Source organism: Hyla sarda, chromosome 1 (assembly GCF_029499605.1).
Source record: "Hyla sarda isolate aHylSar1 chromosome 1, aHylSar1.hap1, whole genome shotgun sequence".
Taxonomy (NCBI): domain Eukaryota; kingdom Metazoa; phylum Chordata; class Amphibia; order Anura; family Hylidae; genus Hyla; species Hyla sarda.
Genome location: NC_079189.1, coordinates 438,517,915 through 438,538,528, shown reverse-complemented (window position 1 = coordinate 438,538,528; position 20,614 = coordinate 438,517,915). Strand labels below are relative to the sequence as shown.

At 42.7% G+C, this 20,614-nt stretch overlaps 1 protein-coding gene across 1 annotated transcript in view; it reads left to right on the top strand.

The window, feature by feature from the left end:
* Positions 1 to 19,893, top strand: part of LOC130283036 (protein HIRA) — a 50,402-nt gene extending 30,509 nt beyond the window's left edge. The window contains exons 17-25 of the mRNA XM_056532177.1: positions 3,668 to 3,769; positions 5,034 to 5,182; positions 5,277 to 5,438; positions 6,314 to 6,372; positions 6,500 to 6,605; positions 15,406 to 15,528; positions 17,863 to 18,026; positions 18,222 to 18,310; positions 19,064 to 19,893. Coding sequence (XP_056388152.1) covers positions 3,668 to 3,769; positions 5,034 to 5,182; positions 5,277 to 5,438; positions 6,314 to 6,372; positions 6,500 to 6,605; positions 15,406 to 15,528; positions 17,863 to 18,026; positions 18,222 to 18,310; positions 19,064 to 19,180 — 1,071 coding nt within the window. The 3' untranslated portion in view covers positions 19,181 to 19,893. The remainder of the gene's footprint in view (positions 1 to 3,667; positions 3,770 to 5,033; positions 5,183 to 5,276; positions 5,439 to 6,313; positions 6,373 to 6,499; positions 6,606 to 15,405; positions 15,529 to 17,862; positions 18,027 to 18,221; positions 18,311 to 19,063) is intronic.
* The last annotated feature ends 721 nt before the right edge of the window (positions 19,894 to 20,614 follow it).

The window sequence follows — 20,614 nt, the reverse complement described above, 5'->3', positions numbered from 1 at the left end:
TTCATACTTTCGCATCGGCTGATGCTAGTCTGAGCCGTAAAGTGTTGCAGGCGGCGGTGGTACAGCCGACTGCCTGACCTATTTTCTCTGCCCACCCAAGGGACGGCTTTGGTACATCCCATGGTCTTTGTCCCCCAATGGAGCCGATAGAGAAAAGGAAATTTTTTTATACTTACAGTAAAATTTCTTTCTCGAAGGATCCGTTGGGGGACACAGCTACCGCCCTTTTCTGGGGTTCCTATTCGGTTATCTGTCCGAGGGAGTGTTCAGTTATTTTTTCTTCTGGTTCTCGGACAGTTCATAGTTTTTTCCTTTGACCTGTCGGTCTCCTCCTATTGCTCTGTGACTAAAACTGATTAGCTCAGTGGGCTGGAGGCGGGTATATCCTGCTGCGAGGAGCTGACTTTTTGGTTACAAGCCTCCTAGAGACAGCAGCATATATCCAAGGTCCGTGTCCCCCCATGGATCCTTCCAGAAAGAGATTTTACTGTAAGTATAAAAAATCTCCTTTTTGCTATTTCACTCCTTATGGTAAATAAAAAATATTTCTAATATACCTTGTTTAAAACAAATTAAGTTTTCTATGTTTTATTTGTGCTTAAAAAAAGCTCAAGAGCACATTTTGCCCCATTTTATACACAGACTTAGGACCGAGGTCCAAACACAGAAAGTGCAGCCTGGAGTGCTGAGGGGGGGGGGGTGTCCAGCCTCATCCAATCATAGCTCCTCTAACACTTAACTGCCATATGCTGTTGGTTGGACACCCCCCTCAGCACTCCAGGCTGCACTTCCTGTGTTTGGGCTTCGGTCCTAAGTCTGTGTGTGAGATGGGTGAAAATGTGCTCTTGAGCTTTTATAAGCACAAATAAAACATAGAAAACTAAATTTTTTTTAAACAAAGTATACTAGAAAGAATTTTTATTTACCATAAGGAGTGCAATAGCAAAAATTAGTTTTAATGAGTCGCCATTTAAGGATGCAGCCAGTTTGTATTCTCATTTTCTTTCCTCCTTGCCTTTTAATAGCTTTTTCCATTTAGATTAGGAATTTTTTTAAAGTAGTGAAATAAAATAAAACCTATATAAATTGGGTATTGTCCTAATCATATGAATCTACATAATAAAGATGGTGTCATTTCAGCTGAATAGTCCACTGCATAAAAACTGCAAAAAAAAACTGTTTTCAATTTTACCCTCACAAATTATTATAATTTTTTTTTTGTTTTACTGTAGATTTAGTGGTAAAATTAGAGCTGTCATTGCCAAGTACAATTGGTGACACAAAAAACAAGCCCTCATATGGGTCTGTAAGAGGAAAATTGAAAGCGTTCAGGAAAAAAAATAGGAGGAAAAAGAATCCTTAAGGGGTTAATAGCTGGTAACTGAAATCACTAAAAGCACTCAAGAGCCACCGGTCATGGAACGGCCTCGAGTCCTGAGCCCTCTTCATACACCCTTAACAGCAACATGGCAGATATATCCATTAAAGGGCAAAAATGTTTTCAAATAAACTGGCTCCAGAAAGTGAAACAGATTTGTAAATTACTTCTATTTAAAAATATCAACCCTTCCAGTACTTATCATCTGCGTAAACTACAGATACACTACAGAGAACTTTGTGAAGTTCTTTCCAGTCTGACGACAGTGCTCTCTGCTGACACATCTGTCTGTGTCAGTAACTGTCCAGAGCAGGAGAAGTTTTTTATGGGGATATGCTTCTAATCTGGACAGTTCCTGACATGGACAGAGGTGTCAGCAGAGAGCACTGTTGTCAGACTGGAAAGAACTTCAAACATTTCTCTGTAGTATACAGCAGCTAAGTACTGGAAGGCTTCAGATTTTTTAACATAAGTAATTTACAAATCTGTTTAACTTTCTGGCACCAGTTGATTTGAAAACATTTGTTTTGCTTTGGCTATACTCCCTGACTTTTTGTCCTATTCCCAATTTGTCTTTAAACTATGATTTCTCTGAACACTGCAGCTACTTATGGTTGGGGATTCATGTAGCTTCTGAACATTTCCCTTTAACTTACAGCTTCAAGTACTGTTATTATACCTGAACATTTCTTTTTCTATTACTAAAAATGCAGTAACTACTTTTTCTTATGATTCTGTGTTCTGTAGTCTATTGAGATGCTTGGGATTTAATTTTGTACCAAAGTACAGTGGTCCCTCAACATATGATATTAATTGGTTCCAGGAGAACCATCATATGTTGAAACCATCATATGTCGAGTACATATGTCTATGTAAAAATGGTAATTGGTTCTGGGGCCTCGGAACCATTGTATGTTGAATACATATCTCTATGGGAAACTGTCAATTGGTTCTGGGATGACCATTGTATGTGGAGTGTATGGGGAGTGTTTAACAAACCAGGGTGCCTCCAGCTGTTGCACAACTACAACTCCCAGCATGCATGTACAGCCATTGACTGTCTAGGCATGCTGGGAGTTATAGTTTTGCAACAGCTGGAGGCACACTGATAGGGAAACATTGATGTATGGGGTGTATTGTGTGTGTGTGTGTGTATATATGTATTGTATGTGATGTGTGACATTGCATACAGTACTGTACAGTTCTTTAAATACCTTCAGGGGGGACAGAGTGTCCTCCATTACGATCCTGCCGACTACAGCTCTATAGGAAAGGAAGGGGAGGGCAGCCAGCAGCTCATTGGATGCCTGCAGCAAGATGCTGGAGGCTATTGGCTATGGCTGCACTGAGGGGGCGGGGCTTACACGGAGCTCACAGTGGAAGCCTGTATGAGTTAGCAGGACAGCATGTGAGTAACAGGAGGCAGAACGGGGCACACGGGCACATTAAACAACTATCTGTCAGTTGCTGAAGTTGTCAGCGCTGTCAGATAGCTGTTTGTATGATGGCCCCGACACACAGCAGCATCATATGTCGAGGCTGCCTTCAACATACGATAGGCTCTGAGAGGCCATCATATGTTGAAATGATCATAGTGAAATGTGTTGCCATTCTTTTTCTTATTTTGGGTAGCTAAAATATTACTTTTAGCTATTAAGCAGTAAGTTGTTCACACAGTGTTTGGCACATGCCAAATGTAAACTAAATATGATAATCTAGGTAATAATAAAGAAGCGTCCTACAAAGAAATGTAAACCACACGTTTGGGGGGAGATTCATCAAAACTTGTGCAGAGGAAAAGTCTATCAGTTGCCCATAGCAACCAATCAGATAGCTTCTTTAATTTTTAAAAAGGCCTCTGAAAAATAAAAGAATCAATCTAATTGGTTGCTATGGGTGACTGGTCTATTCCCTCTGCACATGTTTTGATGAATCTCCCCCATGATTCTTAAATGAAGGAGGCAATGGGTCACACAACTTTGTATGTTTGTTGGGTTGATTACAGTTGGGAGAGTTATCCAAACATGTGTAGTAGAGCAACTAATCAGATCGCTTCTTTATTTGTTTAAAAGCAGCAATCTGGTTGCTTTGGGAAACTGCACCACTCTACCGCTATACAGGTTTTAAGCTTTAACTTAAGATATTTTTTTACTTTGTCATAACAATAATTTAAGTCTTTTAAACAGCATTTCAAAAGTAATGCAAGCATTTCTTGCTTATTCAGCAGTACAGATTTTCTCCAGTTCTTCGTTTAAAAGTTATCTAATAAGTCATTTTTTTTTTTTCTAGTCACAAGTGGCTTCACCATCTGAGAAGGACTTGACATGTGTGACACCAGCGTTATCAGTCAGATTACCAATCCCAGCCATTCAGAAATCCTTTACCGTGCAGGTCTGTCAGCTGTACATTTGTGCATATTATTTTGTATCAGGCACTGAAGAATATATTTTAACTAAATACAGTGATACAGCCCCCCCGACCTACGATGGCCCCGACATACGATAATTTCAGCATACGATGCCCTCTCAGAGGCCATCACATGTTGAAGGCAGCATCAACATACGATGCTTTTGTATGTCGGGGCCATCGCATAAACGGCTATCCGGCAGCGTAGACTGCTTCAGCTGCTGCTGGATAGCCGTTTACGGTGCCCCGTGTGCTCCGGTGATGGTCTCTTACCTGTCCCTGCTGCTCCGGACCTTACTCTTCAGGATCCCCTGCATCGCCGTCGCTCTCAATCATCGTCATCACGTCGCCGTGCACGCTGTCCTGTCTTCTAATAGGAGCGGCGTGCGTAGCGACGTGATGACGGCGATAAGGAATGACGATCCCGGGCAGCGGAGACGGTCAGGAGCGGCGGGGACGCAGCGACATCTAGGGCAGCGGTGACGGTTCGAAGTGGCAGGGACACGTGCGTATACCTTACTATATTTAACATTGCACGGATCCCTCAACATACGATGGTTGATTTGGCACGAATTACCATCGTATGTTGAGGGACCACTGTACACAGATTTGTGTTCCATCAACAATATATCAACACCATAGATAAAGTAAATAGTTGCATGAAAACAAAAAATATATATTTAAAGCTAAAGGGCCTTTAGTGTTTCAGTTTTTTTTTTTTTTTTTTAAAGGGGTACTCTGCCCCTAGACATCTTATCCCCTATCCAAAAGATGGGGGATAAGATGTCAGATCGCGGGGGTCCCGCTGCTGGGGACCCCCGGGATCTCTGCTGCAGCACCCACCTCAACGGCTTCCGGCAACTCTGGAGGCTTCGGATCCCGACCACGCGAGCGGAAGAGCGTGACGTCACTACTCCGCCCCGCTGTGTGACGTTACGCCCCGCCCCTCAATGCAAATCTATGGGAGGGGTCACGCCTTCCGCTCGCGTGGTCGGGATCCGAAGCCTCCAGCGTTGCCGGAAGCCATTGAGGTGGGTGCTGCAGCCGAGATCCGGGGGTCTCCAGCAGCGGGACCCCTACGATCTGACATCTTATCCCCTATCCTTTGGATAGGGGATAAGATGTCTAGGGGTGGAGTACCCCTTTAAAATACCATTTGTTTTACTGTTAAAGTACATAATAGGTCTAGGATGGCATGTATATTATCAGGGTACTAAGGTGCCTTAAATTATTTGCTTTAACTTTTCAGGTTAGTGCAGACCCCACAATATATATTGAAGTAGAGAATGAACTCCGAACAGTAGGGGGATCAAAACTAAGCCAGATCAAGTGTAACCGAGAAGGGAAGGAGTGGAAAACTGTGCTTACAAGCCGCATTCTTGCAGCAGCAGGAAGCAAGTTAGTATTGTCTTGTGCCGTGTGCTCCAAAGTCTGTTTAACAATCTAATAAATATGATACATTTTAACTATTTTTATACTGTTTTTTTTGTAGTGAGGTGGTTTGTGTAGCCTGTGAGAAGCGAATGTTATCAATGTTTTCTAGCTGTGGAAGACGAGTGTTTCCACCTATTGTTCTGCCTTCCCAAGTCTCTACTTTACAGTGTACTGGTCGTTTTGTCATGGCTCTTACATCCTCAGCTGCTCTTTCTGTTTGGTGAGTGAATAAAATGGTTCTGTATAAAGAGCATGCTTAACCTGCTCAGGCACTACAACCTAACTGTACGTCGAGACTGAGTGCTTGTGCATACCATGATTTAGCGCAGTGTTTCCCAATCAGGGCGCCTCATGCTGTTGCAATACTATAACTCCCAGCATGCCCGGACAGCCAACGGCTGCCCGGCATGCTGAGAGTTGTAGTTTTGCAACAGCTGGAGGCACACTGATTGGGAAACACTGATTTAGAGTAACGTTGGCAGTCTCAGACCTCGGAGCAGCTGCCCCTGACAGCAAAGACTCCTTTGGTCCCTTGCCAGGATTCTATCACAGCTGCCATTTTTAGACCTCTCCCCCATGTACATGATCCAGCAAACAAAATATCATGACCAATATTTCCTAATATGATCCCAACATAGAAAAGGTTGAATTTTGCTTTGCACTTTATTCCTGTATTTTCCAAATTAGGTTTCCACTTATGGTAAAAAGTAGGTATGAAAATTTTAGACCACTTTTTCACATGGAAGCAGCAGGATAATGCACCCTGCCATGCTGCAAAAAAAAATTTATGAATAAAAAAAAAATTCAATAAGATGACTTGGCTTCCAAATTTCTCAGATCTCTGTCCAATTGAGCATCTGTACTATGTGTTAAACAAAGTCCAATCCATGGAGGCTGCACCTCATTTACAGGATCTACTGCTAATGTCTTAGTGCCAGATACTCCAGGACACAGGAACGGGACCTAAACAATATTAGACCAGTAGTTATAATGTTATGGCTTATATGTACTCATTTGGCAGTAATATGACATTTCAGGTGTTTGGTGTATTTGTAGCACCTGTAAGGAAGGATTTATTTTTTCCTCTTTTCATAGGGATGTGCAGAATCAGAAAGCCGTTGTAAAGAATGAGTCTTTATTGCCCATTTTAGCAGGTATTATTTAGATGGTTGTTGTTTTTTTTACTTTTTATTTTTGTGTTTGTAAATAATGACATTAAAATAGAATTACGTTCTGTAAAAGATTCATTTTTTTTTTTTTTTTCATGTATTTTTATCTCAGGGAGTGATCTGACAGTTTCTCAAACTTTGCTTACCCAGAGAGGTATACCTGTACTAAGCTTGTCTAATGGGAAAGCATATTGCTTTAATCCTGCACTCTCCACATGGTAAGACTTCTAAGTGTTTGTACAGATTTGTAAGTGTCATCAGTCTATGTGGTAGCTCCTATCTCTGTGCATGTAAGTATCTTTAGTACAATACAGTGAAACCTTTTTAACCCCTTAAAGAACTGGCCATTTTTGCTCTTTCGTTTTTTTCCTCCTCACCTTCTAAAAATCATAATGCTTTCAATTTTCCACCTACAGATGCATATGAGGGCTTTTTTTTGTGCCACCAATTTTACTTTGTAATGACCTCAATCATTTCACAACAAAATTTATGGCGGACCAGGAAACAAATATTTATGGGTAAAATTGAAAAAGAAAATGCCATTTTGTAATTTTTTGGAGCTTCCGATTCTACACAGTGCACTTTTTGGTAAAAATGACACCTTATCTTTTTACTCTGTAGGTATATTTGGTCACAAAGATACCTAATTTATATAGGTTTTATTTTACTACTTTAAAAAATTTATAACTACATGCACCAAAATTAGTATGTTTAAAAGAGTAATTTTCTGACCCCTGTAACTTTTTTATTTGTTCGCATACGGGGATGAATGAGGGCTCATTTTTTGTACTGTGATCTGAAGTTTTTATCGGTGCCATTTTTGTTTTGATGGGACTTTTTGTTCACCTTTTTATTATTTTATTTTTTATTTATTTTTTGGTATACAAAGTGACCAAAAATACACAGTTTTGGACTTTGGAATTTTTTTTTACGCATACGCCATTGACCATCCGGATTAATTAAAATTATATTTTTATATTTCAGACATTTACGCATGTGGCGATACCACATATATTTTTGTTTGCATATTTTATTTAAATTTTTTTAAATGAAGGGGGGTGATTCAAACTTAGGGAAGGGGTTAAAAAGTACCTGTCACCAAATAAACTGTTTTAAACTAAATCAGGCTATGTTCACTAACTACTCCTAACACCCCTCCAGCCCTTAAAAAAAAAAACATTCAGAGCTTTAAAAAGCTTTGTATCATACCTTTCTTCTTGCTCACACAGTGCAATTTCCCAGCAGGAGAAAGTGGGTGTTTCCCAGCAGGCATGAAATCACCAAAGCCTGCTGGTGGACAACTTCCGCCCTCATATGGTTGCAGTGCTGTGATGAATAGAAGACATCAGGCTCTGTGCATGTTTCAGTCTGTGTTGCTATCATTGAGGCTTTCCTACAGCTTTCTGTGAGAATCTGTGGAACTTTCACTTTCTGTGCAGCTGTTAATCAAGCTAAGTGCAGAGAACCACTTCCTGAGTTTGGAATCCTGCCAGGCCGGGAGGAGACTAAACTTTCTGTATTAATTGTGGCAGGGAACAGAGCCACCTAGTGGCCGTTTTTTCTATTACATTTTAAACATCTTTACAGTGGGGATCAAAAGTTTGGGCACCCCAGGTAAAAATTTGTATTAATGTGCATAAAGAAGCCAAGGAAAGATGGAAAAATCTCCAAGAGGCATCAAATTACAGATTAGACATTCTTATAATATGTCAACAAAAGTTAGATTTTATTTCCATCATTTACACTTTCAAAATAACAGAAAGCAAAAAAATGGCGTCTGCAAAAGTTTGGGCACCCTGCAGAGTTAATATCTTGTACTGCCCCCTTTGGCAAGTATCATAGCTTGTAAACTCTTTTTGTAGCCAGTCAAGAGTCTTTCAATTCTTGTTTGCCCATTCTTCCTTACAAAAGTCTTCCAGTTCTTTGAGATTTCTGGGCTTTCTGTCATGCACTGCTCTTTTAAGGTCTATCCATAGATTTTCAATTATGTTGAGGTCAGGAGATTGTGAAGGCCATGGCAAAACCTTCAGTTTACGCCTCTTGATGTAACCCCCCCATGGATTTCGAGGTGTGTTTAGGATCATTATCCATTTGTAGAAGCCATCCTCTCTTTAACTTCAGCTTTCTCATTCAGCTCCATTGGGGGACACAGGAACCGTGGGTATATCTTGCTGACACTAGGCATACAAAAAAGAAGTCTGCCCCTCCCAGCAGAGTATACCCGACCTACTGCCTTAGAGACACTCAGTTTTAGCTTAGTGTTGTCCTAGAGATCCGGGCAATCTTCCTTTGTCTCCGGCACTGGGAGTCTCTTCTTCGGGGTTGCCCAGTTCGCATTCAGTCGGACAACGCCACGGCCGTGGCGTATGTAAACCGCCAAGGGGGCACTCGCAGCAGTGCGGCCATGACAGAGGTGTCCAAGATCTTGATCTGGGCGGAGCGCATGGTTCCTTCCATATCAGCGATCCACATCCCGGGGGTGGACATCTGGGAAGCGGACTTTCTAAGTCGTTCCTCTCCCGATCCCGGGGAGTGGTCCCTTCACCCGGAGGTGCTCGAGTCCATTTGCCGTCATTGGGGGGTTCCGGACGTGGACCTCTTTGCGTCCCGCTTAAACCGGCAGGTTCCAACCTTCATGGCAAAGTCCAGAGATCCTCTGGCTGCGGACGCCTCGTCATTCCCTGGTCTCTGTTCACTCTCCCGTACCTGTTTCCGCCACTTCCCCTTCTTCCCCGTGTGCTCAGGAAACTCAAGGCGGAAGGTGTATCGGCCATCCTAGTGGCTCCGGATTGGCCCCGCCGCTCTTGGTACGCCGACGTGGTTCGGTTCGTGGCGGACGTTCCCTTTTGGCTGCCAGATCGCCTCGATCTTCTTTCTCAGGGTCCTCTTTGCCACCCCAATTCGCAGCCGCTGCGTTTGACGGCGTGGCGGTTGAAACCGCAGTATTGAAGGCTCGCGGTTTCTCATCTGGGGTTATTCACACTATGCTCAGGGCTCGTAAGCCGTCCTCGGCTAGGATTTACCATAGGACTTGGCGGGCTTATTTTCAGTGGTGTGAGGCCCGCTCTCTTTCTCCGGTTCATTTTTCTCTGCCGAACCTTCTGGCGTTTCTGCAGTCGGGTCTTGAAACGCGTTTGGCACTTAGCTCTCTCAAGGGTCAAGTGTCTGCGCTGTATATTCTTTTTCAGCGGCCTCTAGCTTCCGACTCATCGGTTCGCACTTTCCTTCAAGGAGTAGCTCATGAGATTCCTCCCTACAGGTCGCCTACTCCCTCTTGGGACTTGAATTTGGTCCGGAGTTCCGTTCGAGCCTATCCGTAACATTTCTGTTTCTTTTCTTGGAAGGTCGCCTTTTTGGTAGCAGTCCGACGGGTATCGGAATTGACAGCTCTCTCTTGTCAACCTCCCTTCCTGATTCTTCATCAAGACAAGGCGGTGCTTCGGCCGGTTCCTTCTGTTCAACCGAAGGTGGTTTCGTCCTTTCATCTGAACGAGGATATCTTTCTTCCTTCCTTCTGCCCTGCTCAGTCTCATCCTAGGGAGTGTTCTCTCCACAATCTGGATGTGGTCCGGGCCTTACGAGTTTACCTTTCGGCCACCTCTTTCCGACGGTCAGTCGCTGTTTGTCCTTCCGGAGGGCCGACGCAAAGGTTTGCCGGCTTCTAAGGCTACCATCTCCAGGTGGATCCGGTCCGCCATTTCTGAAGCATATCGTTCCAAGGGGAAGGATCCTCCCTTCCGGGTTACGGCTCACTACACTCGCTCTGTGGGGGCCTCTTGGGCGGTCTTTAACAGGGCTTCGGCCCTGCAGGTGTGTAAAGCGGCTACTTGGTCTTCGGTGCACACGTTCACAAAGTTTTACCAAGTGCACACTTCTGCATCCGCTGACGCCTCTATAGGGCGTAAGGTTTTGCAGGCAGCGGTGGCTCTGCCGTCCGCTTGATTCCGGGTTGCATTGTTTTTCCCACCCTGGGGACTGCTTTGGTACGTCCCACGGTTCCTGTGTCCCCCAATGGAGCTGAATGAGAAAAGGAGATTTTTTACACTTACCGTAAAATCTTTTTCTCAGAAGCTCCATTGGGGGACACAGCTCCCACCCAGTGTTTTTAGTTGTGGTCTGAGAGTCGGTTGCCTGTCAATCTGTTGGTTCATTTGTTTTGACTAGGCACTCTCCGGACTCTGTATTTTTTCGGTTCCTCCTATTGCTTTGGGACTAAAGCTGAGTGTCTCTAAGGCAGTAGGTGGGGTATAACCTGCTGGGAGGGGCTGACTTCTTTTTTTGTATGCCTAGTGGCAGCCTCCTAGTGGCAGCAAGATATACCCACGGTTCCTGTGTCCCCCATTGGAGCTTCTGAGAAAAAGATTTTACGGTAAGTGTAAAAGATCTCCTTTTTTCACAGATGGCATCAAGTTAGCATCCAAAATTTTATTGAATCCATTTTTCCTTCTACTTGTGAGATGTTCCCTGTGCCACTGGCTGCAATACAACCCCAAAGCATGATTGATCCACCCCCATGCTTAACAGTTGGACAGAGGTTCTTTTCATTAAATTCTGTTCCCCTTCTTCTCCAAACGTACCTTTGCTCATTCCGGCCAAAAAGTAAAATTTTAACCTCATTGGTCCACAGAACTTGTTTCCAAAATGCATCAGGCTTGTGAGCGTCAACTATTTTTCAGTTTCAGATTTCTAGACAACTGCTTAGAAGAACCCATGGTGCTGATTGTTGGGGCAAGGTCAGATGAGTCTGGGCATTTAAAACCTTTGACATTGACATCACCTGGCCTTTTGGAGATTTTTCCATCTTTCCTTGGCTTCTTTACGCTCACTCCCCCCTGGCACGGATTCCGGCCCTATAGTGCTTCAGCGCGCGTATTTATTTATTTTTTGTATCTACCAATCAGCACGGTGCATGCGCTGCAGGGGTCCCTCTCTCTCCTTTCTCTGCTGAGGTCCAGCTTTTCTTTTCTTCACACAGCCTGCTTCTTCTGTTCCTGATATGGACACAGCAACTGGGTGAGACTGCTCCAGCTTTTCTTTTGCTTGCACTATATCCGAACCCAGAACTACCCCCCCAACCCCCCCCCCCCCCCCCCCCTCCAGACAGGTCCCTGTGGCCTTGGTCACCTATTAAGCCTGTGTGGGCTACCAAACTAAAGTGCCTTGTGGTTCTGCTGAACATACTTGTCCTGCCTCCTGCCTGCACCGCTCCGTGCCCCCGGGCCTCAGTCCTTTTTCTTCAGTTACGGTCTCTCTCCCACGACTTCTTTCCTTTTTACAGTCGGGGCTGGAACAACGCTTGGCTCTTAAGTTCCCTTAAGGGACAAGTTTTGGCGCTCTCCATTCTTTCAGCGTCTCCTGGTGCCTGTTCCTCACATCTGGACTTTTCTACAAGGTGTGGCTCATGCAGGCCCGCCTTACAGATCCCCCTACTCCTCCATGGGATCTAAATCTGATTCTCAGTGCCCTGCAGGGTACTCCCTTCGAACCTCTCAGGGACATTTCTCTTTGTCTCCTTTACTGGAAAGTGGCCTTTCTCTGTGCGGTCACTTATATTAGGAGGGTTACTGAGCTGGCAGCCTTCCGTCTTTTTGTCCTGCTCCGTCTCATCCCAGGGAATGTTTGCTCCATGGGCTTGATTTGGAACGGCAGTTGAGATTTACCTCTGTCATTTCTACCTTTTCGCCAGTGTGGCTCCTTCTTTGTGCTTACGGAGAGTTGTCTTAAGGGGCTTCCTGCTTCGAAGGCAAGCATTTCACGGGGAATCCGTTCTGCCATTTCGGAAGCTTACCGCTGCCAGGGGAAGACTCCTCCTTTCAGGGTCTCTGCTCATTCCACTCGTTCTGTCGGAGCCTCCTGGGCTCTCAGCAACAGAGCTTCAGCATTGCAAATTTGTAAGGCGGCCACCTGGTCACCTTTACACATATTTTTTAACGGAATTCTGCCAGGTACATACCTGGTGTTCCTGGTTAACTAACCTGTCCGAGGGTGTTTTCCGTAATTTTTTTATTCTGTGGTTTCCTCGGACAGTTACTGTTTTTTCTTGGCTGTCGGTCCTCTCCTGCTTCTCTGGGACTAAACTGATTAGCTCAGGTACCTGCGGGCGGGTATATCCTGCTGGGAGGGGCCGACCTTTTTTTTTTTTTTTGTTGCCTAGTGTCAAGCCTCCTAGTGGCAACAGCATGTACCCCACGGTCTGTGTCCCCCAATGGATCCTCCAAGAAAGAGATTTTACAGTAAGCATAAAAAAATCTACTTTTTTGGTCACTTCATATACCATAAAATATTAATAAAAAGCGTTCAAAAAGTCCCATCAAAACAATAATGGTACTGAGAAAAACTACAGACCTCGGCGCAGAAAATGCAGATTATATAGCCCCGTATGCAGAAAAATTAAGTTTTAGGGGTCAGAAGATGACAATTTTAAACATGCTAATTTTGGTGCATGTATTAAAAAAAAAATTATAAAGTAGTAAAATTTAAATCTAAATAAATTGGGTATCCTTGTAACCATATGCACCTACAGAATAAAGCTAAGGTGTAATTTTTATTAAAAAGTGCACTGCGTAGAAACGGAAGCCCCAATTTCACCCCACAAATAAGTAGATTTTTTTTGTGTGTGTGTGTTTCGCAGCAGATTGTTATAAAATAAGTGATGTAATTGCAATTTACAATGGGTGATGCAAAAAAACAAGCCCTCATATGGGTTTTCAGGTGCAAAATTTAAAGCGTTATGATTTTTAGAAGGGGAGGATGAAAAAAACGAAAGTGCAAAAACGAGAATTGGCCTGGTCCTTAAGGTCAAAATGAGCTTGGTCCCCAAGGGGTTAAAGAAAATAACATATATAGAAAATGTATGGAGGACTGAAAATCCATTTTGACTTCTCAAAGACGTTGTCTTTTGAGGACATTTCGCTTTAGTAATGTGTCGTGATCTGTTCGAGCGTGACCTGCAAAATGCTAATGGGATCTTTCTGGAAGAATGTTTTTACCTTTTTAAGAACTGTAGATACCTTTTATTAGGATTTACCTAAAGCCCATGTGTGATCTACTAGTTTTTCATTGAGTCATACAGTAAAGGCTGCTGTTCATATTGCTTAATGTGCATTGATATAAACCAATAAATTGAGGCCAAAAACAAACAAGGTATAAACCACTGTTCGGTGCCCAAAAATACTAGAGAACCTATATAGATGCACCAAACTGACACAGTATTATGAGTAAATATAAATCTTTATTATAATCAGATAAGATAAAACATGATAAAAAATCAGCAGCAGTTAGAAAGAAAACGGCTCCGAGCACAGATATTAGATAATGTCCAACAGGCACATGGAATGGCACATAAATATAGGTATACAATACTCAATGAAAAGTGGACTTAAAAGCAATCCACAATACATGTGTGTGTGTATATATATATATATATATATATATATATATATATATATATATATATATATAAAGAATACACCTAAAGGTGCCTAAGTAAACCCAGTACACTAATGTAAACAAAAAGGACATATAAAGAAGTGTAGCTAGTATAGTGTCATTTGCCCAGTGCTATCGGCAGTATGAATACAGGGAGACAAGGATGTTGACCATACATATCTGAGGGGAAACAAACCACCTCGGTAAAAGTTGGAGCATCGGTTGTCCCTGAAAAAAGTTTTATTAAACATATAAGACTGTCCATGCACCTAGCCAACTGACACCCAGCTATACTTACAAAGGTCGGGAGCCTACCCCTACGTCGTTTCGCTCACTCGCTTCCTCAGGGAGTCTAGTCCCTGAGGAAGCGAGTGAGCGAAACGACGTAGGGGTAGGCTCCCGACCTTTGTAAGTATAGCTGGGTGTCAGTTGGCTAGGTGCATGGACAGTCTTATATGTTTAATAAAACTTTTTTCAGGGACAACCGATGCTCCAACTTTTACCGAGGTGGTTTGTTTCCCCTCAGATATGTATGGTCAACATCCTTGTCTCCCTGTATTCATACTGCCGATAGCACTGGGCAAATGACACTATACTAGCTACACTTCTTTATATGTCCTTTTTGTTTACATTAGTGTACTGGGTTTACTTAGGCACCTTTAGGTGTATTCTTTATATATTCATATATATATATATATATATATATATATATATATATATACATGTATTGTGGCTTGCTTTTAAGTCCACTTTTCATTGAGTATTGTATACCTATATTTATGTGCCATTCCATGTGCCTGTTGGACATTATCTAATATCTGTGCTCGGAGCCGTTTTCTTTCTAACTGCTGCTGATTTTTTATCATGTTTTATCTTATCTGATTATAATAAAGATTTATATTTACTCATAATACTGTGTCAGTTTGGTGCATCTATATAGGTTCTTTAATGTGCATTGAGATGATTATTTTTGTAATAACAGGAAGGGGTAAGGGAAGTATCTTGCTAAATATATTTAGTGAGGCCTTATTGAATTTCGAAACTACCAGATCATTAGTTTATCATAGTTGGATTTTTTGATTTCTCGGTTACATATATGTAAGTTGTCGGTGTTACCAATAGTTGTTTGTGTTACCTAGGTTGATCCTGTTTTGAGATTTAAACATTCTTATTCTCACTGTGAGAGATGTGAGATATCGAATATGCTGATTCAGTACTTTGGTTCAAACCTGCATTGGTGGCTTTTTCGGATGCCTCTCTTGCATGTACTGTCCAAAATGGCAGATAAGATAGCATAGCATGCTGAACAATTTTTTTCCGGTGAAATGTTGCAAAACTGTCAGACCCCATTAAGTGTCAATTGGGTGCCATTAGGTTCCAGAGTGCAACAGATCTGCTGGTGCTGTTTTTTTCCCTTTTTTTTTTTTACTGCTCCAGTGATAACATGATCAGTGTAGAGGTGAATCCAACTTCAGCCTAGAATGATAGTTTTTGTTGTTTTCCAACCAAAATTAAACTTTAAAGATTATTGTGAATGTTTTTCGTTACTATTGCATTCTACTTGAACTGCTGACTTTTGCCCCTAAACAGGAACCTGGTATCTGACAAACATGACTCCTTGGCGCAGTGCGCAGATTACAGGAGCTGTTTGCCCTCACAGGAAGCCATGATGTGCTCTGGACCACTAGCCATAATCCAAGGACGAGCGTCCAAGTAAGAGATATTTTAATTCCAGGAAGTATTACGAAGTGATACAATAAAATATTTCCTGAATTATTCTACAACTACAAAGCTCCCCCCCCCCCCTTTTATGTCTGCATATCCTTGTCTTTGAATTATTGGGTACTATTTAATATGTACAGAGGCAAAATGTCCAGCGCGAATATCAAAGAACAGGATGTTTATTCCAATAAAAGCCACAAAGACCAGGAGAACATGACAAGGTGACGCGTTTCGGTCCTAAAACTGGACCTTAGTCATGAGGTATGACTAAGGTCTGGTTTTAGGACCGAAACGCGTCACCTTGTCATGTTCTCCTGGTCTTTGTGGCTTTTATTGGAATAAACATCCTGTTCTTTGATATTCACGCTGGACATTTTGCCTCTGTTCGTTGTTTCCAGTCGGTGTTGCCCACACCGGTCCTGGCGTGACGGGCTGAGGGAGTGAGCTGGACTACACACAACTTTGCTTGTATTTAATATGTATGTCTAAAGCTGTTATACGTACTTGAAGCATCAGTGCCCCATTCATACAGATCAACTAGGATTTTTGTGGCTGCAAGGGGGAACATCAGGTTTTCGTCTATGAACAAGACAATGAGTATACAATACATTTTCCATATATTCAAATCCAAACAAAACATGTTTTTCATTCAGATTTTGCTGAATTTTACCCATATACATGGGTCTCACGGTCTCTCCTCTGAGCAGTGGCGAGCGCTGGGAGGAGGGGATTTAACCCTTCCATAACTGGCGGCCGTATGTATACGGTGCAGCCGCGTGGCGGGTGTATGAAGCAAGCCTCAGGTGCTTGCTTCATACTGGTTAATGTGGACATCACCGATCTGAGTGAGGTCCGACCTTTATCCTTTAGACACCGCAGTCGAAGTTAATCGAAAAGAAGTGCTGGTAGCTCAGTGGAGCTGATTGGGATACCTGCAGAGTCAGCTGAGAGGACGGGCGGAGGGTCCCTACTAGGGATCGACCGATTATCGGTATGGCCGATAATCACAATTTTTGCCCATACCGCTATACCGGTTGGGCCCCTCCCCCACCCTCCGAGTCAATAAAAAAAATTAAACTTACCCGTAATGGGGGTGGTCCGGGCCATCCATCCTTCCTGTAGTGTCTGGCGGCATTCCGGGTGGAGGGTGAACCGGTCCGGGCTGTCCTTCTCTGGGGGTCATCTTCTCCGCTCCGGCCTAGTACGCTGCATAGACGCCGCTACGCCGTGACGTCAGGTGAGTCGCTGGGCACAGGCGTCACTGCGCAGCGGCGTCTATGCTGCGTTACTAGGCCGGAGCCTGCCCGGAGTGGAGAAGATGACCCCTGGAGAAGGACAGCCCGGACCGGTTCAGCCTCCACCCGGAATGCCGCCGGACACTACAGGAAGGATGGATGGCCCGGACCACCCGGACAGGTAGGGGGAGAGAAGCGGGTGGTGGCGGCCTATGGCACCGCAAAAGCCACTGCAGTGCATTGACTTAAAGCGCCCGCTTTAAATCAATTATCTGCAGCGGTGTCACAGGGGATAAATAGCCGATAACTTACACCGTAATATCGGTATAAGTTATCGGCTATCGGCCCTAACCTCCACCGATTATCGGTATCTGCCCTAAAAAAACGATATCGGTCGATCCCTAGTCCCTACCTGCTTCCTTGCCATCCAATCAGCGCTGAAATAATGCAGGCAGTCTCAGCAGCCTGTGGGAATTGTGCTCCGATAACACCGATCAATGCTGTGCTTCAGGCTCCTATGGCACAGCATTGATTAGTGTCGGCAAGCACAGGAGTGAATCTGTGTCTACAGCTGTTACAAAACTACAACTCTCAGCATGCCCAAACAGTCTGTGGCTTTGATCATGCTGGGAGTTGTAGTTTTGCAACAACCTTAGACACACTGTGTGAAAACACAGCCCCATGGGGACTACACAAAATTGTGAAAAACAAAATGTAAAACATAGAGGCAATAAATGTGAAAAAGCGCCTCCCCTAATAAAAGTTTAACTCCATCTCCCCCCCCCCCCCCCCCCCCAAACCATTTTTCAAAAAAAAGAATAAGAAAATAAACATGTTTGGTAAAGAAGTGTGCACTATACCAGGCCAGACATATGAAATGCGGAGCTGGAATTAAGCAAATTTCTCCCCATTTCATATCCAATACCCCCATTTTATGTTCATTTAGGGGGAGGGGGTTGCTATAGGAGGGATTTCACCATTTGTTCATAATATTGCATATCGAAATAGCAATATTTACCTACATAATCGCAATCGCACATTTTTCCCAAATCGTGCAGCCCTTATTGATTTCTTCTTTTGTCATTTTCAGTGCAGGAAGACAGGCCGCTCATCTTTTCACAATGCCTCACCAACTGCAGCAGGAAACAACTATGGCTTACCTAGAGAATCAGATTGCAGGTGCCCTGATACTACAGTCAAGCCAGGAATACAAATACTGGTTGCTCATCTATGCACGTTACTTGGTTAATGAAGGTCAGTTTTAATCCGTCAAAGCCTTGTTTACAAAACAGATAAAATTAAGGGCACCATTTTAAACTGGCATGACTTTCTGTGATTTGAAATATAATCAGTGCAAAAATGAAAACACAACATTGGATAATTTATACAAGTAAACTTTTATTATATGTTAAATCATTTGTGTTTTATATCTACATGAACACTTCACAGGTTTTGAGCAGAAGTTGCGGGAAGTATGCCAAGAACTGCTTGGACCTGTCCATCACTCATCTGACAGCCAATGGGAATCTAAAATATTGGTAATACACTTGGAAAATATTATTCAACATACACGATTCTTAAACTTTAGGGCTTCCTTGCATTATACTTTATACTTTTGGGGGTGGTCCTATCTGGGAACACATGAGCATCTTAGTAGGTCCCCTATTTTGGTTTCCTCTCTGTAAGCCAGTGTTTCCCAACCAGAGGGCCTCCAGCTGATACAAAACTACAACTCACAGTATGCCCAGACAGCCTTTGGCTGTCCAGGCATGCTGGGAGTTGTAGTTTTGCAGCAGCTGGAGGCACCCTGATTGGGAAACACTGCTGTAAGCAATTCTTTTATACATTGCTGGAACTTTCCTGCCAGGCAAATGTATTCTCCAAGAAGAATGGTCTAAAGTTTGTTCATCAAGTTGATTATTTATTTTTAGTTTTTTTTTTTTTTTTTTTTGTAGTTAGATAGGCCTGATGTTAATAATCATGTTGGTTGGGGAGTAGGGAGCTGGCTTAGGAGCAGGACCCGCTCTGTACCTGACAGGTACTGACTCTGTTACACAATATAGCTGATGCCTGCTGGCAGTGGTGGAAATGAGAGAAAACTCCAACCCCAACTGTTTAATTCCCTAGTTGCAGCAGTCAAATGTTACCCTGGCATCTGGTTGGTTAGAGTGTGTTTGTTTTATTTATATATTTATATATATATATATATATATATATATATATATATATATATATATTGTGTTTGTTTGTTTTTAAATGACATTTTATGCTTTTTGTCTCTGATATTTCAGGGATTCAGGAAAAGAATTCTGCTGCAGGAATTGCTCCCACTTATTGGACAAAATCTTCGATTCCAGCGTCTTTTTACTGAATATCAGGAGCAGCTGGACAGTCTATTGGACAAATAATACTTGGCTTACATCCTTAACCTCCTTTTGGTTGTTCTCCTTTGTGCGCTTCCCTGCCAGTTCAGGAAGATAACCAGCAGGGCAGTGTCCACAGCGAGAAACAAAGGTGCTGTGAGGAGGATGCATGGACATGAAGGATGAGTTGAAGAAGCCTTTCTTGGCTTGTGGAGCATCAGCTAGAAGCCCTGTAATTGTCCCATCTTTCATGTTTGCTGGAAAACGGAGCATTTCTGTTAATGACTGAAAGTAAAGACTGAATGACAGGATGTTGGCCATTGTTTGCAAGAAAAGCACAGTACGTTACTAAAACACTTGAATTTAGTTGCCCCATCCATATTTAGGGTTGTGTCCCATCGCTTAATCAAGACCTTGCACTATACAAATGGAAAGATAATGGTCGCATTGGAGTGTTTTGTTTGTTTATTTTATTTTTTTTTTCACTCGAATTTCATCTGTGAATATAAAAAGAATGCTGCCCCATTTCAGACTATTTTTCTACTAGACTGTACTAACTTGTAATGCACTGTCCACAGGGCAACAATCACCCTACATGTCCAGTGAATGTAGGAGGTTCTGACAATGACTGCTGTGTTTGAATAACCCAACGACTGATTCTGTACTCATTCAGTTTTTGATTTTTAAATGTTTGTAAAAGACAGGGTTTTTTCCATTCCTTTTCTAACTACAAATTAAAAAAACAAAAAAAAATTGTATCGCACTCCTTTTTGTAAACAGATGACCTTAAGAAGGAATGGGGAAGGTGTATATGGCAACAATCAATGAAAGGCTGATCGTGTGCTGTGAATGCCATCTTCTGATCCACTGACCACATAATGCAGTAATGCTGTCCATCTCCCTTTTCTGTGCAGTATTTTACTATTGGTCGAAATAATTATTAAAACATTATAAATCTGTACCCTTATAATAATAATTTTGTCATATGTGCAGTTCTGGGAACCACTGGAATAGTCTATGTGCATATTCGTAAATTACATTCCCCCTTTTTATAAACTCCTAACTTTTGATTTAGCGCTTCTTAAACTTTAGCGCCACCAAAACGGCAACCAAAAAAATAGTAGGTTGCTAGTCCCAAAAACTAATGCAGACCCCAAAACGAATGAGCACCAACAACAGTATTTCTTTGGCATTTTTTCATGTGAGGAAATGCAATTTTTTGACCCTGTGGCAGATTTTTTACTGCCTTTAGGATACCACTCCATGGGTCGGATCCAGAACACCCATTGTGCCATATGGTATACACTTGCATAGCACACTGCTGTATACATGATTGGAGTCTAGACTCCCAGTACTGTACTGATAATGATAGAAGTAGGCCTGAGCTGTACAGCTTTACAACTGCGGGTATAGCTCATGCCTTATATGTAGATTGTATATCTTCTTCCCAGCAATCCATGTAGAGTGCTTCTTTACTGC